The 20,103-nt window shown below is 48.7% G+C and overlaps 1 protein-coding gene across 6 annotated transcripts in view; it reads left to right on the forward strand.

The window, feature by feature from the left end:
* The window catches only part of ZDHHC14 (zinc finger DHHC-type palmitoyltransferase 14), a 302,308-nt gene that overhangs the window by 208,069 nt on the left and 74,136 nt on the right, over positions 1-20,103 (forward strand). For all 6 annotated transcript variants that reach the window (XR_005834421.1, XM_040628000.1, XM_040627999.1 and 3 more), the window contains exons 4-5: positions 10,737-10,874; positions 14,166-14,214. Coding sequence is in view for 5 of the 6 variants with exons in the window: in XM_040628000.1 (XP_040483934.1) it covers positions 10,737-10,874; positions 14,166-14,214 (187 nt within the window). In the remaining variant the exon portion in view is untranslated. The remainder of the gene's footprint in view (positions 1-10,736; positions 10,875-14,165; positions 14,215-20,103) is intronic.

Here is a 20,103-nt window from a genome sequence, read left to right on the forward strand (position 1 = left end):
GGGGGCAGAGAGGGGCAGAGGAGAAGGAGAGAGAGAATCTTAAGCAGGCTCCACACCCAGCACAGAGCTGACCCAGGGCTCCGCTCGGGGCTTAATCTCACAACCCTGAGATCATGACCTGAGCCAAAATCAAGAGTCAGATACTTAACCGACTGAGCCACCCAGCACCCCTCTTATGAATTTTTCTATGAGATGCCCTATAGTTTCATTTTGCAGGGGCCCACAAATTATGTAGGCGATCCTGACCATTAGAGAGAACCTTCGGCCTGTTCTTTTGAGCGCCTTGGTTTAAAAAAGTAATTAACGATCCACTGGCTAGACCGGCATGACTCAGTGAAGTGCTGGCCTGCTTTTTATGATGAACAGCAACCAACAAGAAGACATCCCACTCGATTTAGCGTCTGAGAAGTCTGTGCTGATCTGATTCTGGTGGGAGGGGGAATATTTATGTAGCACTTTGTAGTCTGAGTGCTTTAGAGCCACTGGTTCATTCTGGGCCTAACCTGGGTCTACAAGAAGACCGGTTCTTATAAATTATTTATAGTTTCTACAGCTAAAGCTTGCCAGCACTTCCTAATTTTGTGTGGGGTAGATGCAATTGACTTCAATTCCTGAAATTTATATTTAGCCATGTGACTTTCATATTTGAATTGGAAAGAATCTTTTACAGTAGATCCCGCTGCGGGACCCACAAACCTGCCTAGGGCACGTTGCTAAATCGGCCTTTAGGATTAGGGTTGCAGGTCCTCTATCCTGAGAAGCCAGTGTCCTTTCAACGGGGTGCCACCAAGCTGTCACTTTACAGCAGTGTGATACCACAAATACTGGGATCTTAACTTGGGACTGCTTGGAATAATTACAGGGAACATTGGCTAGCTGATTGTAAGTTGTGTGCGTGTGTGTGTGTGTGTGTGTGAGAGTGTGTGTGGTTGTAAGCAGTGGGCCATCTTAGGAAATGGAATATAATGGGGAAACTCAAAATATAAAACCGATAGAGGTCTATCTGCTCTAGTTGAAAGGGAAGAAAAGGTGAGTGATTGGAGAGAGGGACCTCCCAGCACCCACGGAGCTCAGTCTGGAAATGCATCAGTTCTGCGTCACATCAAGGCTACTACACCCAGTGAAGAGAGGGAGGCCCCAGCAGCAGGAGCCGCACAGGGAGTACAAGCAAAGGGCTCCTATGATCCTATTTGCTTTGGGTGGTCCTTGTAGCAGCCATGTGCAGCACACACTGACGGGGCGCCCCAGGAAGATTTTACGGTGGCTCATGAAAGTGCTGATAAGGGCACATGCACTGCGATGGCCTTCAGAGACGGGGCAGAAGCATAGAAAAGACAGCAGGAGTACAGCAAGCAATCCTGTTGACCAGCTGGACGTGAGGAATGAGTACAAGGGCAGAAAGGTGTGCATTCTCTACATTGGACAACTAGACGCCTTGAGGATGCCGTTTGCTAAGACGAGGCCGGTGGTGAGGAGAAGAGCACACAGGGAAACATAATGAATGTAGCTTTGGACCTGCTGAAGGTGAGGTGTCTACGAGACAGGTAGGTAGGAATGCCTAGCGGGCAGTTGGAAAGACAGCAAGAGCTCAGTCAAGGCGTAAAGGAACTTGGGATGAGTGACACCCAACCCACCCTCAGCGCCTCGTGCTCAACAGGAGTTGAGGAATGCCTGGGTTACCCACTCCCAACTGTACTCTCCCAAACCTGGATGTTTGCACCAGGTCATCAAACCTTGAACCAAAGGGACATCCCAGGCACATGTGCTGTAAGGCCAATCACACAAACAGCTGGAGATGCAGCTACCTGAGGGGGCTGAACACCTGTGCAGAGTGACCGCATGCTATGAGAATTCTGGAAAACCCTACAGAGAACTTCTGAGCATCAAATATCCTTTCTGCCCATCTGAGTCTGCCTTTGTTTCTATTCTGTATCGCAAAGTGGGGCAGCCAGGAGTTGTCCCAAGATAACTGGACTGGGCCACCAGAACACATGACTCTGAGAGTGCTGGGTAGGGAGGGGACCTCGGGGTCCCACCTTTTAGAAATGCAAAACCGGGGACAATTATGAATATTTTAAATATGACTACAGCCACATAGACTGAAGAAGGGTTAGAGGGGGAACGTGGGCCCCTTGTGCTCTCCTGTCTCGCATCTGTCCACGTCATCTCGTAACACACAGGCGTTAGTGGTAGCCACAGGACACAGCATGGATACAGGTATATTACCAGATGAGACGTTACCCGGGAAAGCACCCTAAAATGTATAAAGCAACAGTGCATATTTGCTATCCTTTCCTTGCACTGGTCTTGTGTTTTAACACTACTCGTAATGAAGTTGGGTCTGCAGTCTCAACTTAAGAAAAATGAAACATTTCAGAAGCTTTGCAAAAAGGTTTCATTCCGGATAAATTTTAAGATTACTACTTTGAACATGTGCTTTTCAAGGGAATCATCATCAATTCCATTGAATCACTGTGTCCTGCTCGTTGACACAGCTCTGTGCCTGAGATGACGTCAAGTCTTTGTTACAGAACACAGAAGCATGCTTACTCCAGAAAAGCGTGTCCATCAGGAACACAGGCTTCCAATTGTGTATGTACATAGTCAAATTAAAAGGTTTTGAAGAGCCTTAAAATCATTAGCTTTACGTCTGTAACGTACCCACAAGATAACTCACTTCTGAAACCATTTTGGGGACAAATTGACGAAGGCTTCAAAAAAACACAGTGACGGGATGTGAAAGAACATGTGACTCAAGAGTATGGAGAACATGAGGAAAACAGCAACTGGACATCAGAGGTGGTTCTCGACCCAGACCCAGCATGGAGCAGCTGGGCCTTGGCAAATGCCATCTGGCTCCGGGCTTCACTGTCCTCATCTTACCTGGGGACCTGTATCGCCAATCTCCCAGGGCTGGTTGCAGTAAGCAAATGCAAACAAGGACTAAAAACCAGAAAGCCCTACGGATATGTAAGTCATTCTGATGTCAAGTGATGTTGATACTGATTTCAAGGCCCGGAATTTCTAGAGAGGAATGGAGTAGTTTCTGAGGGGTGTTGATTGATAGCACGAACTTGCTCTTCAAACTCGGAAGATAATTGTTTTATTCTGTGGAGAATGAAGGGGAATTCCTAGACAGCGTTTCTGGCCCTGCAGCCCCACAAACAGTGGGGGGGCCGAGGCTGAGAGTGGCCTGGGTGGGCTCAGAGAGTGGCTGCCAGGATGTAAGACTCCCCAAGCACCCAGGTACTGGCTTATTTCAGAGTGTCACAACACAGCAGGGATCACCCATGCCTCAAGTCTGTTTCCTTGAGGATACACAAATTTGAACTTACATTACTGATTTTGTCGTAATGAGCCAGAGCTCTAATCCAGCAGCTAAGTTCCAGGAAGCCCAAAGAATTCACCTGTGGGGCTCTCATTCTGAGTCTTCCGAGGGCGGAGATGCTGGGACAGCCGGAGTGGGGAAGGCAATACCATTCCCATTGGAACTGACACTTCCTAGGATGCCCCTCCAGGACCCCCACTTTAAGAAACTGTAGGATTTCTTTCCTTCCCGGGCGCCCCCGAGCTTCCTCATAATGGGCTGATTCGCTTTTTAAAGTCATCGTATTTCTATTAACTCTCTTACATCTCCTTTCAAAAACTATTTATATTACCAACTAAGTCTTTCCCTGACTTCTCCCCCATTTTGGGGGGCAACTATTTCTCTTTGCTTCTCTGGAAAGATCTTTTTTCCCCCTCTTCGCAAGTTTCGTTGTCATCTTTGTGTCTCACCAGCAGGTCTCCCTCATGGCACAGCCGCTCCCAAAGCCTTGCTTCTCCCCTGCATGCTTTCCCTCCTTCTAGAAGCGGAAAACTCCCCCAGCATTGGAAACCAGCCTTACAAACAGAAGTTGAACTGAGACAATTTAAGGAAATAGAGATGTGTACAGTTTGCCATTTGGGGAACTGAAGGGACCTTACTTGTCTGTTGTCAGGCCCCCTCCCTTGATGCCCAAAGAGACTCGGCGCTGTGCCAGGTAATGGCGAAGCCGGGGGGGGTGGTGCAGAAGAGACCGTGGTGGGGGACGCTTTGACTCCACTGCGCAAGGTGATGTTAAATTGCATTGTAAAGGTTACAGCACCTCTACATTTACTGGTCAGTTTTACATGGAAAGTTTTAGTTTTTTAACAAATGGAGCTAAAAACTGTGGAATCTTAATTCATAGGACATTGGCAAGGGCTCAAGACTGGAAAAAAGTCCATACAGGTGCTAATAAAACACAGCATTTTATTTTACAGCTCAAAGGGGCCTTGGGGCTTATTGAATTCAACTTCTTACATGCGAAGAAATTGAGTCCCCACGTAGAAGTGACGTACGAATACTTTAACGCCATAGAATTAGCTAATATGATATTATGGATAGAACTCTTTCAGATAAGGAACTACGAAGTATTGGGAGGGGGAAGAAAACCTTCCCTGATACATCCCTTTGCCCCCAAAGAATCCCCAAGCCCCGTAGTCTCAATAGATTTGTCAAACCCATATGTCTCTTAAGGAGTTCCCACTTCTGATGTTGATCTTGTGAGAGTGACGTCATCATTTCATACATTGGAGTGCTTCCTGACTGAGGGTAGGCGTCCCCAGACTTGAACTAGGCCTTTTCTGCATGCTGCAGAGGGCAGATGCCCTGAGCCAGAAGAGAGCCACAGTGCTTACCAACGCAAGTGCCAGTCCTGGGGTGGCAACGTTCCATTCTTGTTCCCATTCCTGTGATCTGCCTGGGATTGCAGGTGCCCACATACTCTGCTTCAGGAGGGAGGGGCCGGGCCCGCAGGCCTACTTGGCACAGGGACCAGCACAGGAGGCAGGAACAGGTGGTGGTTAAGGGTTCAGATTAACACCTGGATTCCAGTGCCAACTTCTCCATCTGCACTCTTATCTGTAAAATGGGCATAATAGCATCAGCCTTACCAGGCTGCCTGAGAAGTAAATGACACCATTCATGTGAAGTACTTAGCACAGTTCCTGGCAAGGACTCACCAAGATAAAAGTGGATAAAAGTGAGAGAAGGAGGAAGAGGTAGAATGAGCATGCCAGGCTGCTTTCCAGAAGCCGAAGCAATCCTTGAGCACAGCAGCAAAGCTATTTTAACTTGGGTCTTACCAGTGATTTAGAACAGCATGAATTATGTAGTGTCTAAGCATTGCATGGGAACCATAAAGGCCAGGTAACAGTATGTACCACTCTATCATTCATCATTCTAAAACAAAAACAAAAAAAAACAAGATACCTCATAGGGCAAGATTTTTCTAATTTGGGAGGTAAAAAAAAAATAAAAGCCCTAGGTTTAAAGAAAAAATGACTTCCTATTTCATACATTTAAAAACATTTAACTTAATTTAGAGGTAAGTAACATTTAAATTAGGAGTTTTAGATTTCAGTTGCATATTTACATCTCTCTTTTCACTTGATTCTCAAGACACTCTTGGAGAAGGACATTGGGATTATTATTTCCCTTCTCCTGACCAAGCTGAGACGCAGCCCACACAGAGCCCAGGACCACTGTCTGGAAAATGCAGTTTTCTGCACCCCTGCTGCCTGGGTTGAGGGTATGATCTTTCTCTCTCTTTGGATCCCCCTCTTGAGGGCCTCTCTGAGAGCCCGACTTGTAGGAGATTTTGACTTCTTAACGTTTCAAAATTGTATTCCTTTCTCTGGCAGCCTTCAAATACAACTTTTGCAAATATTCTTCCCTTAATATTTCAGTGGATTGTTCTGTCCTTGCACAGTGTTAATACTGCTCCTGTTTTCCTGGTATTTCGGGTCTGTTTCACTTTCCATTCCTCCCCTAATCTTCCGTCAGTCAGGGGATAGGCACGGTCTCCGCTGAAAACCTGTGGCTCCTGATGGCCAGTGTCACGTCTCTCTTGACGACCCCTCCCTCGTCTGTGAAGTGTTCACATAGCACCTGCCCTGGGGCTCTTGTCGGGGATAAATGACAAATGACGAAATAATCATAATAACGCATAATGATGTAACAGGCAGCTGGCGAATGGTGCCTTTAGTCATCATCAGTAATACCGTATTCATTATTATTTTGAGTTTTGGGCTAACAAAATAAGACCGTAATTCCTTTTTCTAAAGTATGTGCCCACTGGCCATTTTTAATAGGATCTTCTTATCCCACTTAGGATCTCAGGGCAGGTGACTTTTTGAAGTTGGCTTGCATCCCCCCCAAAGCGTCTGGGTCTCCCAGTGGCGTCCTCTGGAGCTTTTAATAAAAGCATCCCTGCATCCCCCTGTCAGTGGGAGAGGCCAGAGTTCACTTCTCGCCACGAGCTGACTCACACTAACTGTCCAGTTGGCCTCTGGCCAACAGCTGCCACCCCTCAGCCTTCCCTGAGCACATTCAAATTTCATGGACCCCTGCCTTTCCTCAGGTTGGCTTGCCTGAAATCTTCTCTTTCACCAGCATTTTCGATGTCTGCACCTGGCAACCAGTGATCACTCGGAAACCTACCAGAAGCGATTAAAGGTGTCTCTTCCTTGGCTTGGTTCGTGTGTGTTGAGTGTCTGCCAGGCTATTCAGGTGGCTAGAAATGGCTTCTCACCGCAAGCTCACCTGGGGAAGGAGGGGAGAACGAATCCACGACCATTACAGGGCAGCGTGGTGCTAACAGGACTGCGGTCAGGGCGCCCCAGCCAGCTACTCGGATCTTCAATGATTTTAGAGAACCTTCCAGGGGCACCCCGCCCTGCCCCTGTGTGCCATCCCCCTCCCTGTTCCCGTGTGCTCAGTTCCCGTGTGCAGCAAGGCTGAGCACAGATCCACAGCAGCCAGTGAATAGCACCTGGTGCTTTTTAAAGGAACTCTCCAGAAACGTAGCAGCATGGAGACCACTCCCTTCTGGCAAGGTCCAAACTTCAGAATCCAGGGATGTGGCAGCAACTCCAAAGTGTTTTTTTTAAAAGACTGTCCCACCACGCCTTCCGCCCCCACCCCCAGGACATAGGACACTCCGATTAATTTTTCCCCACAGGAGATACACAAACTGACCTCTAATAATAGTGGTTCGAAATGTCTCAGATGTGGTCGCACGCAGCTACCTTTGCCGGCTGCTGGGTCCCCGTTTCCTGCCCCAGATGTTCCCTCTCCCAGGCAATGCCTGCTTCGCTCAGGTCCCCGGGAGCACGTCGTCTGCAGCTGTGGCCCCTTCCTCTTGTCCCAGCTCCGCCGGGGCCCAACTCTTGTCTACTCTTCTCCCCAGAAACAGAGCAACAGAAGCGTCCCCGTTCAGAGCCCCCCCGGGTGCCCCCCCGAGCTTCCTCCCCTGCGGGCGAGGGACACGTGCTCGGAGCAGAGCCGTGCAGGACGGGCTGAGCCCCCTTGTCCTGCTTTTATCCTTGACCCGTAAAGGAGGATGTTGGACGCTTGCCAACACTGGTGAGCGAGAACAGACCAAGTTTGATGCTAAATTAGGTTTTCTCTGTGAGGAGGTCATTCCTTGAGTCTGTGGGATAGTTGGAGTCTGAAAAGAAGGCCTCACATCAGGTAAGATAAGCCACGGAGCCACGAAGCCACAGCTTCACACCTTGAAGCCATGAAGTGCTGTTGTTGTCATTGTGGTTTTCCTTCCTAGCACTTGACACGGCGCTGGGTGCATGGAAAGGACTCGGTGAAGGCCAGGGGCCCCGGAGGCAGATGGAGCGGGCTTCGTCCCAGCCTTGCTGCACGCTCACTGAGTGACGTTGGCCAACACGCTTGCTGGCGCGGATGTCCTATGGGTAGTATGAGGGTTTACTTAGTCATTTGACAAATATTTATTAAAGACTTAGAGTAGCGCTGGCACACACAAATAAAAAATGAATGATTTTGGAGAAAAGGGGGGTAGAGCTGACAGGACCTGCTGAAGGCGGCACACGGCCATTTTGGATCACCAGTGTGTGGTTGGCGGTTGAACGTTGGGATGAAGAGAGACTTCCCAGTGGTAGAGAATCCATGGAGAGGAGAAGAAGCCAGGCTGAGACCCGGGTGCGGCCTACCGCCAGAAGTCAGGCAGAGAGGGAAACGGAGGAAGGGGATGGGAGGAGGGCACTGGCTGAGGCGGCCAATAGACAGAGATGCCCCCCGAGACCTTTAGGCTCATTTACCACCACAGGTTCAATGAACACAAAGAAGGACGTGAAGAACATTCAACAAAAGAATTTCTTGGGGAGCCTACATTTCAGTGGGATCTTTGTTAGCCTACAAAGTTTTCAGTGGTAAGACAAGTTTCCAAAAGGAAACTGGTTCCGGCTCAAGCCTGCCGGAGAGCCAGGCATTCACGCCATCCCTGAGACGTCACTGGTTTCGCAGGAAGCCTCCCAGACGCCATGAGCAGGGGTCTCATGCTCCTCGCCTTCCCCAGCTGCCCTGGCTCCCTCAGGAAGACCAGTGTCACAGCTTAGCTGAAACTTTCTAAGCTGAAAACAAAACAACCACCTGCCCCCCAGCCACGGTCTAGGGTGTCCACAGTGTTAGTTACACCTCCCAAGCCCTGGTGTCCTCTGCTGATAAGCGGCTTTCACTTGAGGAAGAGGCTCAGTCCATGACACATTTGGGATGTGGAGATGGGCTGTCACCGCTGGAATCAGAAGTTCCTACCTAACATGTCCTTTGCCCCCGGCCTCCGCTTCCCATTCCCATGTTCAATATTCATGGATCAAGAAGAAGAGGCTTCTCAAAATGACAGACTCAAAGTCTTGGGAAAATCTAGTTGGTTCAGACTTTTTTTTTCTCTTTTTGCCCTTCTTTGTGTAGATGTCTCCACATACAGCCTGTGTAGACCAGTGACTTGGGAGAAATGAGGTGGTTTTGACACAGGTGTTAACTCTTCCAGCTGTGTGGGCTCGGCAGCACGTGTTAACAGGACGGGGGCCACCACCAGGGATCCCTTCCCCCAGGTGTCAGCCTCCTACAGGCCAGTGAGCTCTGAAATCTCTCTTCAGATCCTCTGTTCACACTGACTGTTTCTCCTTAATGCCGCTTGCGGGCTGGGATGGATCTTACAGTTCCTATGCCACCACTTTCCCAAGGTGTCCCTCGTGCCCTTTTCAAGAAGCAAGCTTGCAGGAGACATATAATAGGAGATAAGTGAATTATGACAGGTGACCAGAAAGAAAGGACACACTGTCTTGCCTGGCATTGGACTGGTTTACTTACGTGGGCACACCTCCCATGCCTCTCTGTGTGTTTTTAAAGCATATAGGTATTTAAAATATGAACACTGGGTAGAAGGTAAGCTTAGGAAAGACCCTGAGTAAAAAGCTAAGTCGTCTCCCCCACCCCCAGTGTTTTTGGCCCCACGACGGCAAGCGGTCTGGTCAGGGTGAGTGTGTTAGTAGGACACTCTGCATAGTCCTTCTGGAAGGAACATCAGCTGAGCAGTAGAGAAAAGAGAAGCACTTGGCTATGACTTGCAAGGGGAGGGACAAATCACAACGGCATCACAGACTTTGTGTGGAATTCCCACGGTGAGAAGATGTGGGTTTGTCCACAGGCTTCGGGGGAAACAGTGTAAGAGTGCCCAGTGGCAGCCCTGGGGCATCTGTGGGGTGCCAGCGCCTGTAGGCAGGGGGAGACCTGGCCTCAGCTTCTGGCTCCACTGCTTCTGAGCTGCGTGGCCCCCCACGAGCAGTCTCCCCTCTCTCTAGGACTCAGTTTGCTTCTCTAGAAAAGAGGGCAACATCATTTTCCCCTAAAAATGGCTCAAGGCCAGAGGTGTTAAGGTATGTGACTTCTCTTGACAAACTACAGAACACTGTCTACTTCAAAAGTGCTCTCCCAGACGTGATTTAACCCCACAACAGTTCTATAAAGGCATCTTTGTTTTACCGGTAACTTAGCTGAGACTTGTGGACTAAGAGATCCGGTGTGTTACATTGGACGTGACGATCACACCTTGATGTTTAAAATATCAATTTTCCTACAACTAGTGAAATAGTGGAGACATTCCTTGGGAAGCAGTTGTTATGGGATGGGAGAACAAGGGACCCCCGGCACCCCCGTGACCTACTGACACACCTGTACGCACACACACACGCACAAGCAAGAGGGAAGAGTGTTCTGTGAATCTCAGAGGCTTCTTTTACAAAAGAAGGGAAGTTTTACCTTTCTCATTGTAATGAGAATTTAAGTTGCTGTTTGAGATGAAGGTGTGTTCCTGGTTTTTTCAAAACAGCTAAGTTCTGTGGAAAGAATGATTCTTTCTTGAAACGTCTTCATGTTAAGCATTTCTCTGAGTGGTGCATTTGGAAATACGCGGTGGGATGTGATTTTGTGGTACAGTTGACCCTTGAACAACACAGGCTCGGATTACGCAGGGCCGCTGATACGTGGGTAGTCTGTAAACACAGCGCCGTGCTGTGAACGTCTTTTCTTTTCCTTATGATTTTCTTCATAACATTTTCTCTGTGCTGGCTTACTTTATTGCAAGAGTACAGTCTATAATACATGTAATGTGTAAAATGTGTGTTCATCGGCTGCATATGTGACCGGCGAGGCTTCCAGGCAACAGAAGGCTGTCAGTAGCTATGATTCTGGGGGGTCAAAGAGGTGGGGTTGTCAGCTGTGCAGAGGTCACCTCTAGCCCCCGCACTGTTCAAGGGGCACCTGTGTTGTCAGAGTACTGGGGAGTAGGGAGGGGCTCCCTCAAGTAAAAAGACATGTTATTAACCGATTTCCATGTTTTTTTGTCTGCCTCTCGTTTCAGAACGGTTTGACCACCACTGTCCCTGGGTAGGCAACTGTGTGGGGAAAAGAAACTACAGATTTTTTTATATGTTTATTTTATCTCTGTCTTTTCTGACAGTCTTTATATTTGCATTCGTTATCACCCACGTCATTCTTCGTAAGTATGCTGGCGAAATCAGATTACGTATGTAACCATTTGCCTGCCTTTGGTTTTCTGATTTAATTTTGAGTTAATATTTTGATCATTTCGGGCTTTCTCTTTCTTCTCTTTTCCCTCTTCCTGTTCCTCTCCTGACTTCCAGCCTGCCCCCTTCGTGTACTCCCCTTCTTCCCTCAATGTTCTCCCTCCCTCCCCTTCCTCCCTTGCTGTCCTCCCTCCCTCCCCTCCCCCCCTCCCTGTCCTCCTTCTCTGCCCTTCTCCCTGCCCTCCCCCCTTGTTCCTTCTACTCCCCATTCCTCATCCTTCCAGCCACAGCTGCCAGATCGCCCCAGAGCAGGCTCTCGTTCACTTACAGACTTTTTCCTTAATACACTTGCCCCTCTTCCAACCTCAGTGACCTCAATTTCTCTTTGACTAAGGGATCCCCTAGAAGAATCATTCCCACATTTTGCACGAAGGATAACATGCTGCAATGATAACCATCGAACAGTAGTTTTGTTTTGCTTTTAACATGATACTGGCTTATATAAGAATAGTCACCATCCCTAGAAAACAATGTCTGGGGATAAAGACGGGGTTTCCTTACACACACACACACACACACACACACACACACACACTAAAGATATACAATTGAAAAGATTTTCAATTATCATTAGTAAATCCCTGGCATATGAAGGAAGCAACTTTATTAAAAATGAGATTTGGATATTAAGGATTTTAATATGTATTTGCCTAAGCAAATGACATTTTTCATTTCCCATTCTGAAGGTCATAAATTTGAATTTCTTTTGTCTCTTGATTATCCACTTTCCAACAACAGGGAATGATGAGAAGGAAGTGAATTGGCTTTGAACTATAAACTTAAGCCTTTAAATTTCCATTCCAGTGCCATTAGCAACATTAAAGCCCAGCAGCGTCTCTTGTCTACATTCCAGAAGTACAGCCGCCCATTAGCAAGTGCAGAGCTCCCTTCTGCAGTGTTCCCCCCCCCCGCCCCCGCCCCGAGCACTGAACACGGCCTCACTTTCTCCCCGTGCAGCAGCTGAAACCACAGATGATGTGTGGAGTTGCTCTCTGCCTCTCGTTTGGTGGGGTCTGGGGGTCCTGGGGCACGGAGGCGGTATGGAGAATTTCACATAGATATATGGGTCAAAGTTGGACATTAAGTGGAATCTCCCAAATTTTCGTGGCATTTTAGAACTTAGGTCCCATTCTTTTTGGCCAAAATCCCTTCCTGCCAATGTGATGTAAGCTTGGAATCTATGCTTGAGAGCCAGGACTCCATGCAATCCCAGAAAAGGGTGACCATTCATTAGAGGCCCTTTCCACACTCCCCGTGGCCCCTGCAAAGGCACCTTTTCCCTCTAATTTCAGAGTTGAAAATGGCAAAAATGCAGCCAGGGTCCTCTCTGCGTGTTAATAGGCAAAAGAATCAGAAATGAGAAAAAATAAACACCGAGACTGCACGACATTTAGGACATTAAAAAATAGTATTTAAACTTGACATTTTTAGATCATCTTTCGCAACTTCAGAATGTTTTCCTATGTGTATTATCAAGGGCCAGTTTTCGCTCGCACACCACACACGAGCTCTGGAAACACACACACACACACACACACACACACACACACACACTCCCTGTGACGCTGGCTGCTGTCCTCACAGTTGGGTGATGTACGCTTCACTTTTATCTCCCCTAAAATTGTACTCACCCCAGATCCAGCAAAATCGAGTTTGCTGTAGTTTATGCTTATATATTGTTAATCCCATCTTCCACCAAAAACAGCGTTCAGAATTTATCTGCTTGCAAGTTACCCGACTATGTTGAACAAAAGCAAATAAGGATTTTCCTCTCCCCTTGTTCTACAACCCCCACAACTCCCCTTAAACAACCCCACCTACCCCCGACTTGGCTCAGCACTCAATGCTTTCAGGAAGGCAGGTCTTTACATGGCTCCCATGATCCCCTAAGATTCTGAAAACATTGGCCAAGGCAGAGCGCTGTTTGAGAGCAGCTGGAGAACTGTCACCTGAGTTCTCCCTGCCAGGTAACAGGCTCGGCGGGGGCTGAGGGGCCATGACAGGAAGGGGGGCCGGGGCGGAATCCTGTTGTAGCAAAGATTCTGAGGAATCTGAAAGCCGTACTTCCTTATTGAGAAAGGAAAGTTCGGGAAAGTGAACCAGTTTAGGTTCAGTAGGGAAAGAAAAGTCATTTCTTTCAGTGTCCTCATTTTGCCTCAAGAGTGTGTTTGCTCTGAGATCTGCCCCAGGCCACTTGGTGGTTTTGCCCCCTTGACCCAGCAGAGACGGAAGAGAAAGCCTTTAGCTTTCCTTATTCCTTTTCCCACCCTTTGGCATCCTGGCGTTGGGCACATCGTTGTGCCTCAGTGGTGGCCAGTGGGGAAGACAACACAGAGGGAATGGGACCTTGAGGGCAGCTGTGGAGCTGCCCCACGCTTAGCCTTCCCATGGCCGGACACGGTTCCCGCTTACACGGATGGATCCGGGACCCTGTCTCTAGCTGCCCCATGTGGCCACAGCCGCACAGAACGCCGTGCCCATCCTCCCTGCCCCTCTCACTGCTGCTCCAGCCCGATCACGTCCCCCAAACACACAGCTTCACGCAGCACAGCAGGAAGCACCCCAAGATGGAAGCACCAGGCATTCCTCCGCATGGGCTTTTGTGTTTAGAAACCACGATGTCAACACATAAAAGAAAAATCGCTTCTTGTCAGATGCAACTTTACTTAAGCCCCTAAAGAAATTTTTTTTGCACTAACAATTCACTCCTCAAGTAGTGAGTAATAAACTCCAACTTTATGAGTTAGTTTACTCTGCGCGCAGATAAAGACGTCTTTTGTACATAGCCCAGTTTATAGGATGTCCGAGGTCAACAGTTAACAAACTTTGCAAAAACAGTCTTTCATAAGAGAAGAGGAAAAAAATAGCATACAGTATTCTGTTTTCCTATTAAAATGAGGAAAACAAAGGAGTAATCAGAACTATAATTTATGGGAAAGTATGCAGACATCCATCTGCTTTTATTGAAAAAATATCCTGCAGATGTTGGGTCTAATTAGGAATCTGCCATTTTCTTGTTGAATAACTTTAGTGGAATCTCAATCCCCGATCAGCATACTGGGAGCCGTAGCACAACAAAATATAATTATTTAATTGATCTTTAGACACCTATTATTTTTATGTAGATGAGGGAGCTTTCAGCAGGAAGGCTGTTCCTTTGGAGGTGAATGTTTGAATCCTAAATTTTGATTTCATTCCCACAGGTTCACAACAGACAGGATTCCTAAACGCGCTTAAGGACAGTCCTGCAAGATATCCTTTCTGGTTGCCCTGTTTTCCACAATGTTAAGTATTGGCCTGACCTTCTACTCAACCTGCCTCTTCCTCTGTGCCTTCGCTTTTCTTCTCAGAAATCGTCTTCTCCTTCGCTCCATCCAAAAAACTCCGTGTTCACATGCATGAGTAGTAGTGTCTGAATGCTTGAACCTGGATGTGACTCGTTTAGCCATATTTAAATTGAAGTGCTCTTCAGCTAGAAAGCCAAGTGTAAATTCTTGTTCACCCCAGAAATCGGCATTGATTTGTGTTAAACTCAGGTTGGTTTGGGGAGAAGGAGGGCTGGCAAGGTCCAATGGACTTCATTTGATGAGCAGGTGGACCCTGCAAAGTATTTTTTTTTAAAGATTTTATTTATTTATTTGACAGAGATAGAGACAGCCAGCGAGAGAGGGAACACAAGCAGGGGGAGTGGGAGAGGAAGAAGCAGGCTCAGAGCGGAGGAGCCTGATGTGGGGCTCGATCCCATAACGCCGGGATCACGCCCTGAGCCGAAGGCAGACGCTTAACCGCTGTGCCACCCAGGCGCCCCCCTGCAAAGTATTTATAGATTCCCCTCTGTGGGTGGCCTTCTCGCTATGAGGTCACCAGATGGGAATTCTCTGACCCCCATCCTTGGATTTCTTCCCGGAGTGCTGTTAGGCATGCCTTCAGGCAGTCCGGATAACCTGTATTATTTCCAGGAACAGAACACCTTTCCACAGTCTTGAATGGACTTAAAGATGGTCAATCTCAAGCCATTTAGATTAACCCCATCCTGCCAAACATTTCATATGGGCACATGCCATAGTATTTTGAACTTCTTGAAAGAAAAATGTTCACCCACGATGTGCTTGAATGGACTCCCCATCTCACCTGTCCCCTAGTTTCACATTCATTAGTGTAGGGTTGGCCCACTGGACCCACTGACCTGGCTCCATCTGGAACCGGCTCTCTTTCTTCTTCATATAACCAAGTAGACTGGACTTGAACTGGTCATTACTCCCAAAAGTAGTCTTCATCTTGTGGTAGAGAATTCTTAAACAATGAATGAAGGACTTTACTAAGATGTACATATCATTTATATCATTTAGTTATTAAAATAAGCCAGCTCGTGTCCCTGGGAGCGTGTGTGTGTGCGTGTGTGTGTGTGTGTGGTGTTATTAAGACATTTGGAAACAAATGTGGTCCTGTATATATTTTCATTCTAGAAAATATCTCCATTTGGTGCTTTGTGCTTATAGACAGCCCAGAATATTGGTCACCAGTACAGATTGTATGGTCAACTAATCTCTTAAAAAGGGGACAGGGACATGTGGAAGATACACAAAGGGGACTTGAAGAATACATTTTACAGGTATGTCCTGTCTTCTGTGAAGGATCTGGGAGGCAAGAGTTGGCTAGAAGTTATCCAGAAGGAAAGGTGGTTCTGAGAACGAAATTGTCAATGTCCATGGCTTTAAGAACAGGTCCCGTGGGAAGTATCATTCTTCGTCCCTCTCCCTGGTACTGCCAGTGGTGACACCCTCCACCATCATCTCCTCTGTGCCCTTCTATTTTCAAGACATGTTTCTTTGGCATATCTCACAGTCAAGCCTTGTCTTTTCTTCCCAGAAGAAAAGGCTCATCTGTCTTTCAGGAAATTGGTTACATCATGAAAACAGGCTGGTCATGTGAGGTTTTATAAATGCACCTTAGAACCGGAACTGAGGTCTGGGCTGCCAGCTGGAACGCTCTCTGAAGCCTCGAGAGTATGGCAGCCTAAGCCACCTCCCTCCTCTCTCCCTGGCACCTGTGACTCCCTAACAGCATGTGCCTGTGCAGGATGCCCGTGGAGCTTTTTAGACAACGAACGGGCCTCCGTGACAGGGACTCCTCTCCATGGGGAGAGGAGGGGAAAGCTTGACCTGAGACCTGGGAGATCTTAGCGGCCCCATTCCCTGGGGACTGCAGGCTCCCTCCTGCTCCCCGTGGCTCACCTCCGTGCCACCTTCGGGCACAGCAGTCCCCACTGGAGCAGAGCGCATGCAGTCCTTGTGCGTGGTTGGTTTGTTGCCGACAGGTCGTCACGGTATCTGTTACAGACCTCCCGACTCCCGGATCTTACCATATCACAAGGAAGGACCAGGTAGCGAGTTCTGGATTCCTGCTACCCTCACAATTACTTAGGAAGTCTGAGGTCATTTCTTTCAACCCTTTTGTGTCTCAGGTTTTTGACCTGCAAGAGTCAGCCATTCAGCACTTGACATGTTCTGGTGACAAAGTCAATTGTATGGAATATAAGTGAGAACAGCCAGCACTGACACATTGTTTACGTGCATGCCAGGAGTGATTTCAAAGAAGCTTCTTTTCGTGGCAATATGTGCAACGGGCAGTCTCTGCCAGAACCTTCTTTCAGAGCGCACACGTCTCTCATTCTCATGCTTCGGCTGTGCTCGTAGTGTGTCTAATCAAGAGCATTGTGTTCCCCAGGAAGGGGAATAGACAAATGCTGGTAGAAAGAGCAGCCTGCTGACTTTGCTGGAGAAACGGTTTGCGTGGAAAGGAGAGGAGAGAGAGAAATGTTCTTACCAGGTTCTGAGCAAATCTTAGCTTACTTTCCCTCGAAATATCATTTTCAGGCAGAGGTAAAGAGTCTTCGCTATGGCCTAGATTTTGAAAACATGCAAGAATCGCCTCCACTGCCTTCCAGATGGTGTTTGGGCCCACCATATCTAGGTGCTGAGGTTTTCCCTTTGTGGGTGTCACCCAGGCCTGTCCCCATGTTCAGGAGCTTGGCAACCACCTGGCCCAGTCAGAGCCAGTGACGGCCACCGCCCGCTCTGTGAACGCATGACCCCAGCAGGCTCCTGGCTGTGTTTCGGAGGCTTCAAGCAACATAAATTAATTGCTGGGCGGTTCTATAGGTCAGAAGTCCAGCAAGCTTGGCTCATTTCTGCTCTGCGTCCCACAGCACTGAAATCAAAGTATCACCAGCCTGGACTCTCATCCGGGAACTCCAGGGAGAATCCTCTCTTGGGCTCATTCAGGTGGTTGACCGAGTTCGTGGGATATAGGACGAAGGCCCCATTCTGTGCTCCGTTCTCTGATTCATGACTTCCTTGTTCTTCAGAGCGAGCAACAGCGGGTCAGGTCCCTCCCACACTTTGAAGCTGTCCTGCCTCTCTTCCGCCCATCTCTCTGACCTCCGCCAGAAAGGCTCTCTGCTTTTGAAGAGCGGCCACAACCTGAGAATTCAGGATAATCTGCCCATCTCAAGGTCCGTGACCTTCAGTCTGCAACTCCCTTTGCCGTGTAGGTAAAGGACTCACAGCTGCCAAGAATTGGGACATCTTTGGGGAGGTCGCTGTCCTGTTGGCCCTACAGGCCTTTGGGGAGGAGGTACCCTGGAATCAGGCACTCAAGTGCAGGTGGATTTGAGAGGATTTCTTTCTAGACCCATCCATGAAGCTCTGTAGTGGTCCGGCTCACTTCTGAGTCTCTGTCGGCCCTCCCTTCCTTTTCTGCCCTTTGTGTCACCCTAGGAGAGAGAAGGTGGGAGACAAGAGTTGCTGGGTTAGTATCTATGTGTACAGATACACACACCACACGTACACGTGTGTAACACATGTGTGATGTGCGTGTGTATATGTGTGCATTCTCTCCTCAAGTCAGGTTTTGTGGCATCTCTTGATCCACTGTAAAAAGGTGACCTAAAGGTGAAGCCAGAACATCCCACAGCAGCTACAACAGCTGACGTAAAGACTGTCTGATTTTCTCCCAGAGAAAATCGGGACCAAGAGCAGGACTCCGGGGGAATGTGACGGCACAGCAGCCCAGCGGGGAAGAAACGGGCAGGGAGATGATAGGAGCCGTCTGAGCAGCAGTCCCCACCTGCATCTTCTTTACTCTTTCTGGAAGCAGTAGACTCACCGTTAGTAAAAAGTGAGGTGCTGCGTTTTTTAATTACAAAGAACATAAATTGTTTTATGGGCCACTGAACACCTCCCGAGTCAGTACAACTTACCTCCAGGCTCTGTGCTGATGGGGTCTTCTCTGTTTTAAATACCTGCTTTGGAGAAGAATCCCTCCTATCACGTGAGTCTATTAAGAAGTGTTGAGGTCTGATCATGGGTCATGAATTTGTGTTCTAGAAGAAAAAGTATGCCTTACGTTCTATGAGGTTGTGATGTGTTTCGGAAAAAATACTAAGTTCTGGTTATGAGTGATAATATATGTGTGATAAGTAAGGCTGGATCCCATTCGGATACCTGTTCAGTATTTTTGGCTCCTCCCTTTCCTGTGGACACCTGTGTGGCTTGGAACAGCATGGCCGGGGCCGGCGATGAGGTCACAGGGACGGGCATGGTGCAAACGACACTGATCGTGCCTGCGGGTGCGGTTGGAGGTTCCAGCACCGGATCGTGTTCATACCTCCAAGCTCCCTTCCGTCGCTGAGGCCCTGGGAGTTTGGGAGCCCCTGGAGGTGTTTGATTTCTGACGGATGAGGCGGATCTGTGACATTTCACACTCATGGAAACTGTTCCCAGGCTGCTGGCCCTGCTGCCCCCGGCTCGTCCCCTCCAGCCCTGCAGCCTGTGCGGAACCAGACTCCGTCCTGCACCAAGTGCATAAAACAAGAAGTTTTGTGGGGAGTTGCCTGAGCACAGGACCGGAGTCCCATGTGACCTCTGCACGTGACCCGACCGAGTGTCCTCGGGCAAGAAAATAACTCAAATTTAAAATTTCTCAGGGGCCTCCAGTCTGAGCTCCTGACCATGATATCAAAATGTTCTGATGAGAGATCAGGGCACAGGCGAAGGTTTTTCTCTCAGTGGATTTACTGCAAAAGATCCAACTAAGAGCCCTGTCGTTGATGAAATGAGAGAAATTAGAAACACAGAGGGCTAATTAACAACAAACCAAGACACCTTATCAGAGATATTGACACGAATGAGGGAAACACCGACACCCTGAAGCTCTTCATCAGGCCCACGTGACAACAGCAGGACCCCAGGAGAAAGGAATCCACCCCAGTGTGGACAGGATGGTGTCGCATTTGAGTGTGGCAGAGGTGGGCGGAGGAGGAGGGGGAGGAGCACGTGGAAGGCAGAGGGCCCCTCCCCAGCTGGCACTGCAGCCCGACCCCATGGTGAGGGAGGACACGATGCCACTCTGGACTCAGAGCCCTGGGACCCCCTTCCCTCCAACTCCCTCTCTACCTCCCAGTGCTTGCTACTGTGGCCTGGGGCCATTTCCTCCCTCTCATCTGGGCATCAGAGAAGCAGAGGCAGTGGTGGCTGGGTGCTCTGAACCCCTGGCCTTCTCTGGGGAGAAACAAAAGGAGAGTATTCTCCACAAAGGATGGCACGGCGTCTTCTGTCCCCACGGCCAGGCAGCTTCCAGTGGAGGAGGTCCACTTGGCATCTGTTTCTTTCCAGATCATTTGACTGGACACCCACTATGTGCAAAATCTGCCAGGGTTACAAAGTGGAGAAGGATCCACCGCCCAGAACTTTGAAGCGCATTCTATCAAAGGGGGCAGAGCAGCGAGGGTGGGCAGGGTGATTCATTCTCCTCACCGAGCATCTGTTGAAGCCAAGACCTGGTGGATGACTCTGATTTCTAAAAAGAATAAGTCTTAAGTGGCATCAAACATCACATAGAGCTTGAGGTGGGGGTCCAGAAGGGCATCATGCAGGGAAATCAGGAAAGGCTTTGGCAGGTGGCATTTGCACAGGGCTTGGAGGGATGAGGGAAGTTCTAACGGGACATGGAGGGGAGAGGTCCCAAGCAGGGCCAAGAGCCTGAGCAAGGTCCGTAGCGTGTGTCAGGGCAGAGCAGGCCGTCTGTGGGGCTGGAGCTGGGTTTGTGTTCATTCGTTCGCTCAGCAAGGCTTGCAGGGTG

This window comes from Ursus maritimus, unplaced genomic scaffold, assembly GCF_017311325.1.
Source record: "Ursus maritimus isolate PB19 unplaced genomic scaffold, ASM1731132v1 scaffold_13, whole genome shotgun sequence".
Lineage (NCBI taxonomy): Eukaryota > Metazoa > Chordata > Mammalia > Carnivora > Ursidae > Ursus > Ursus maritimus.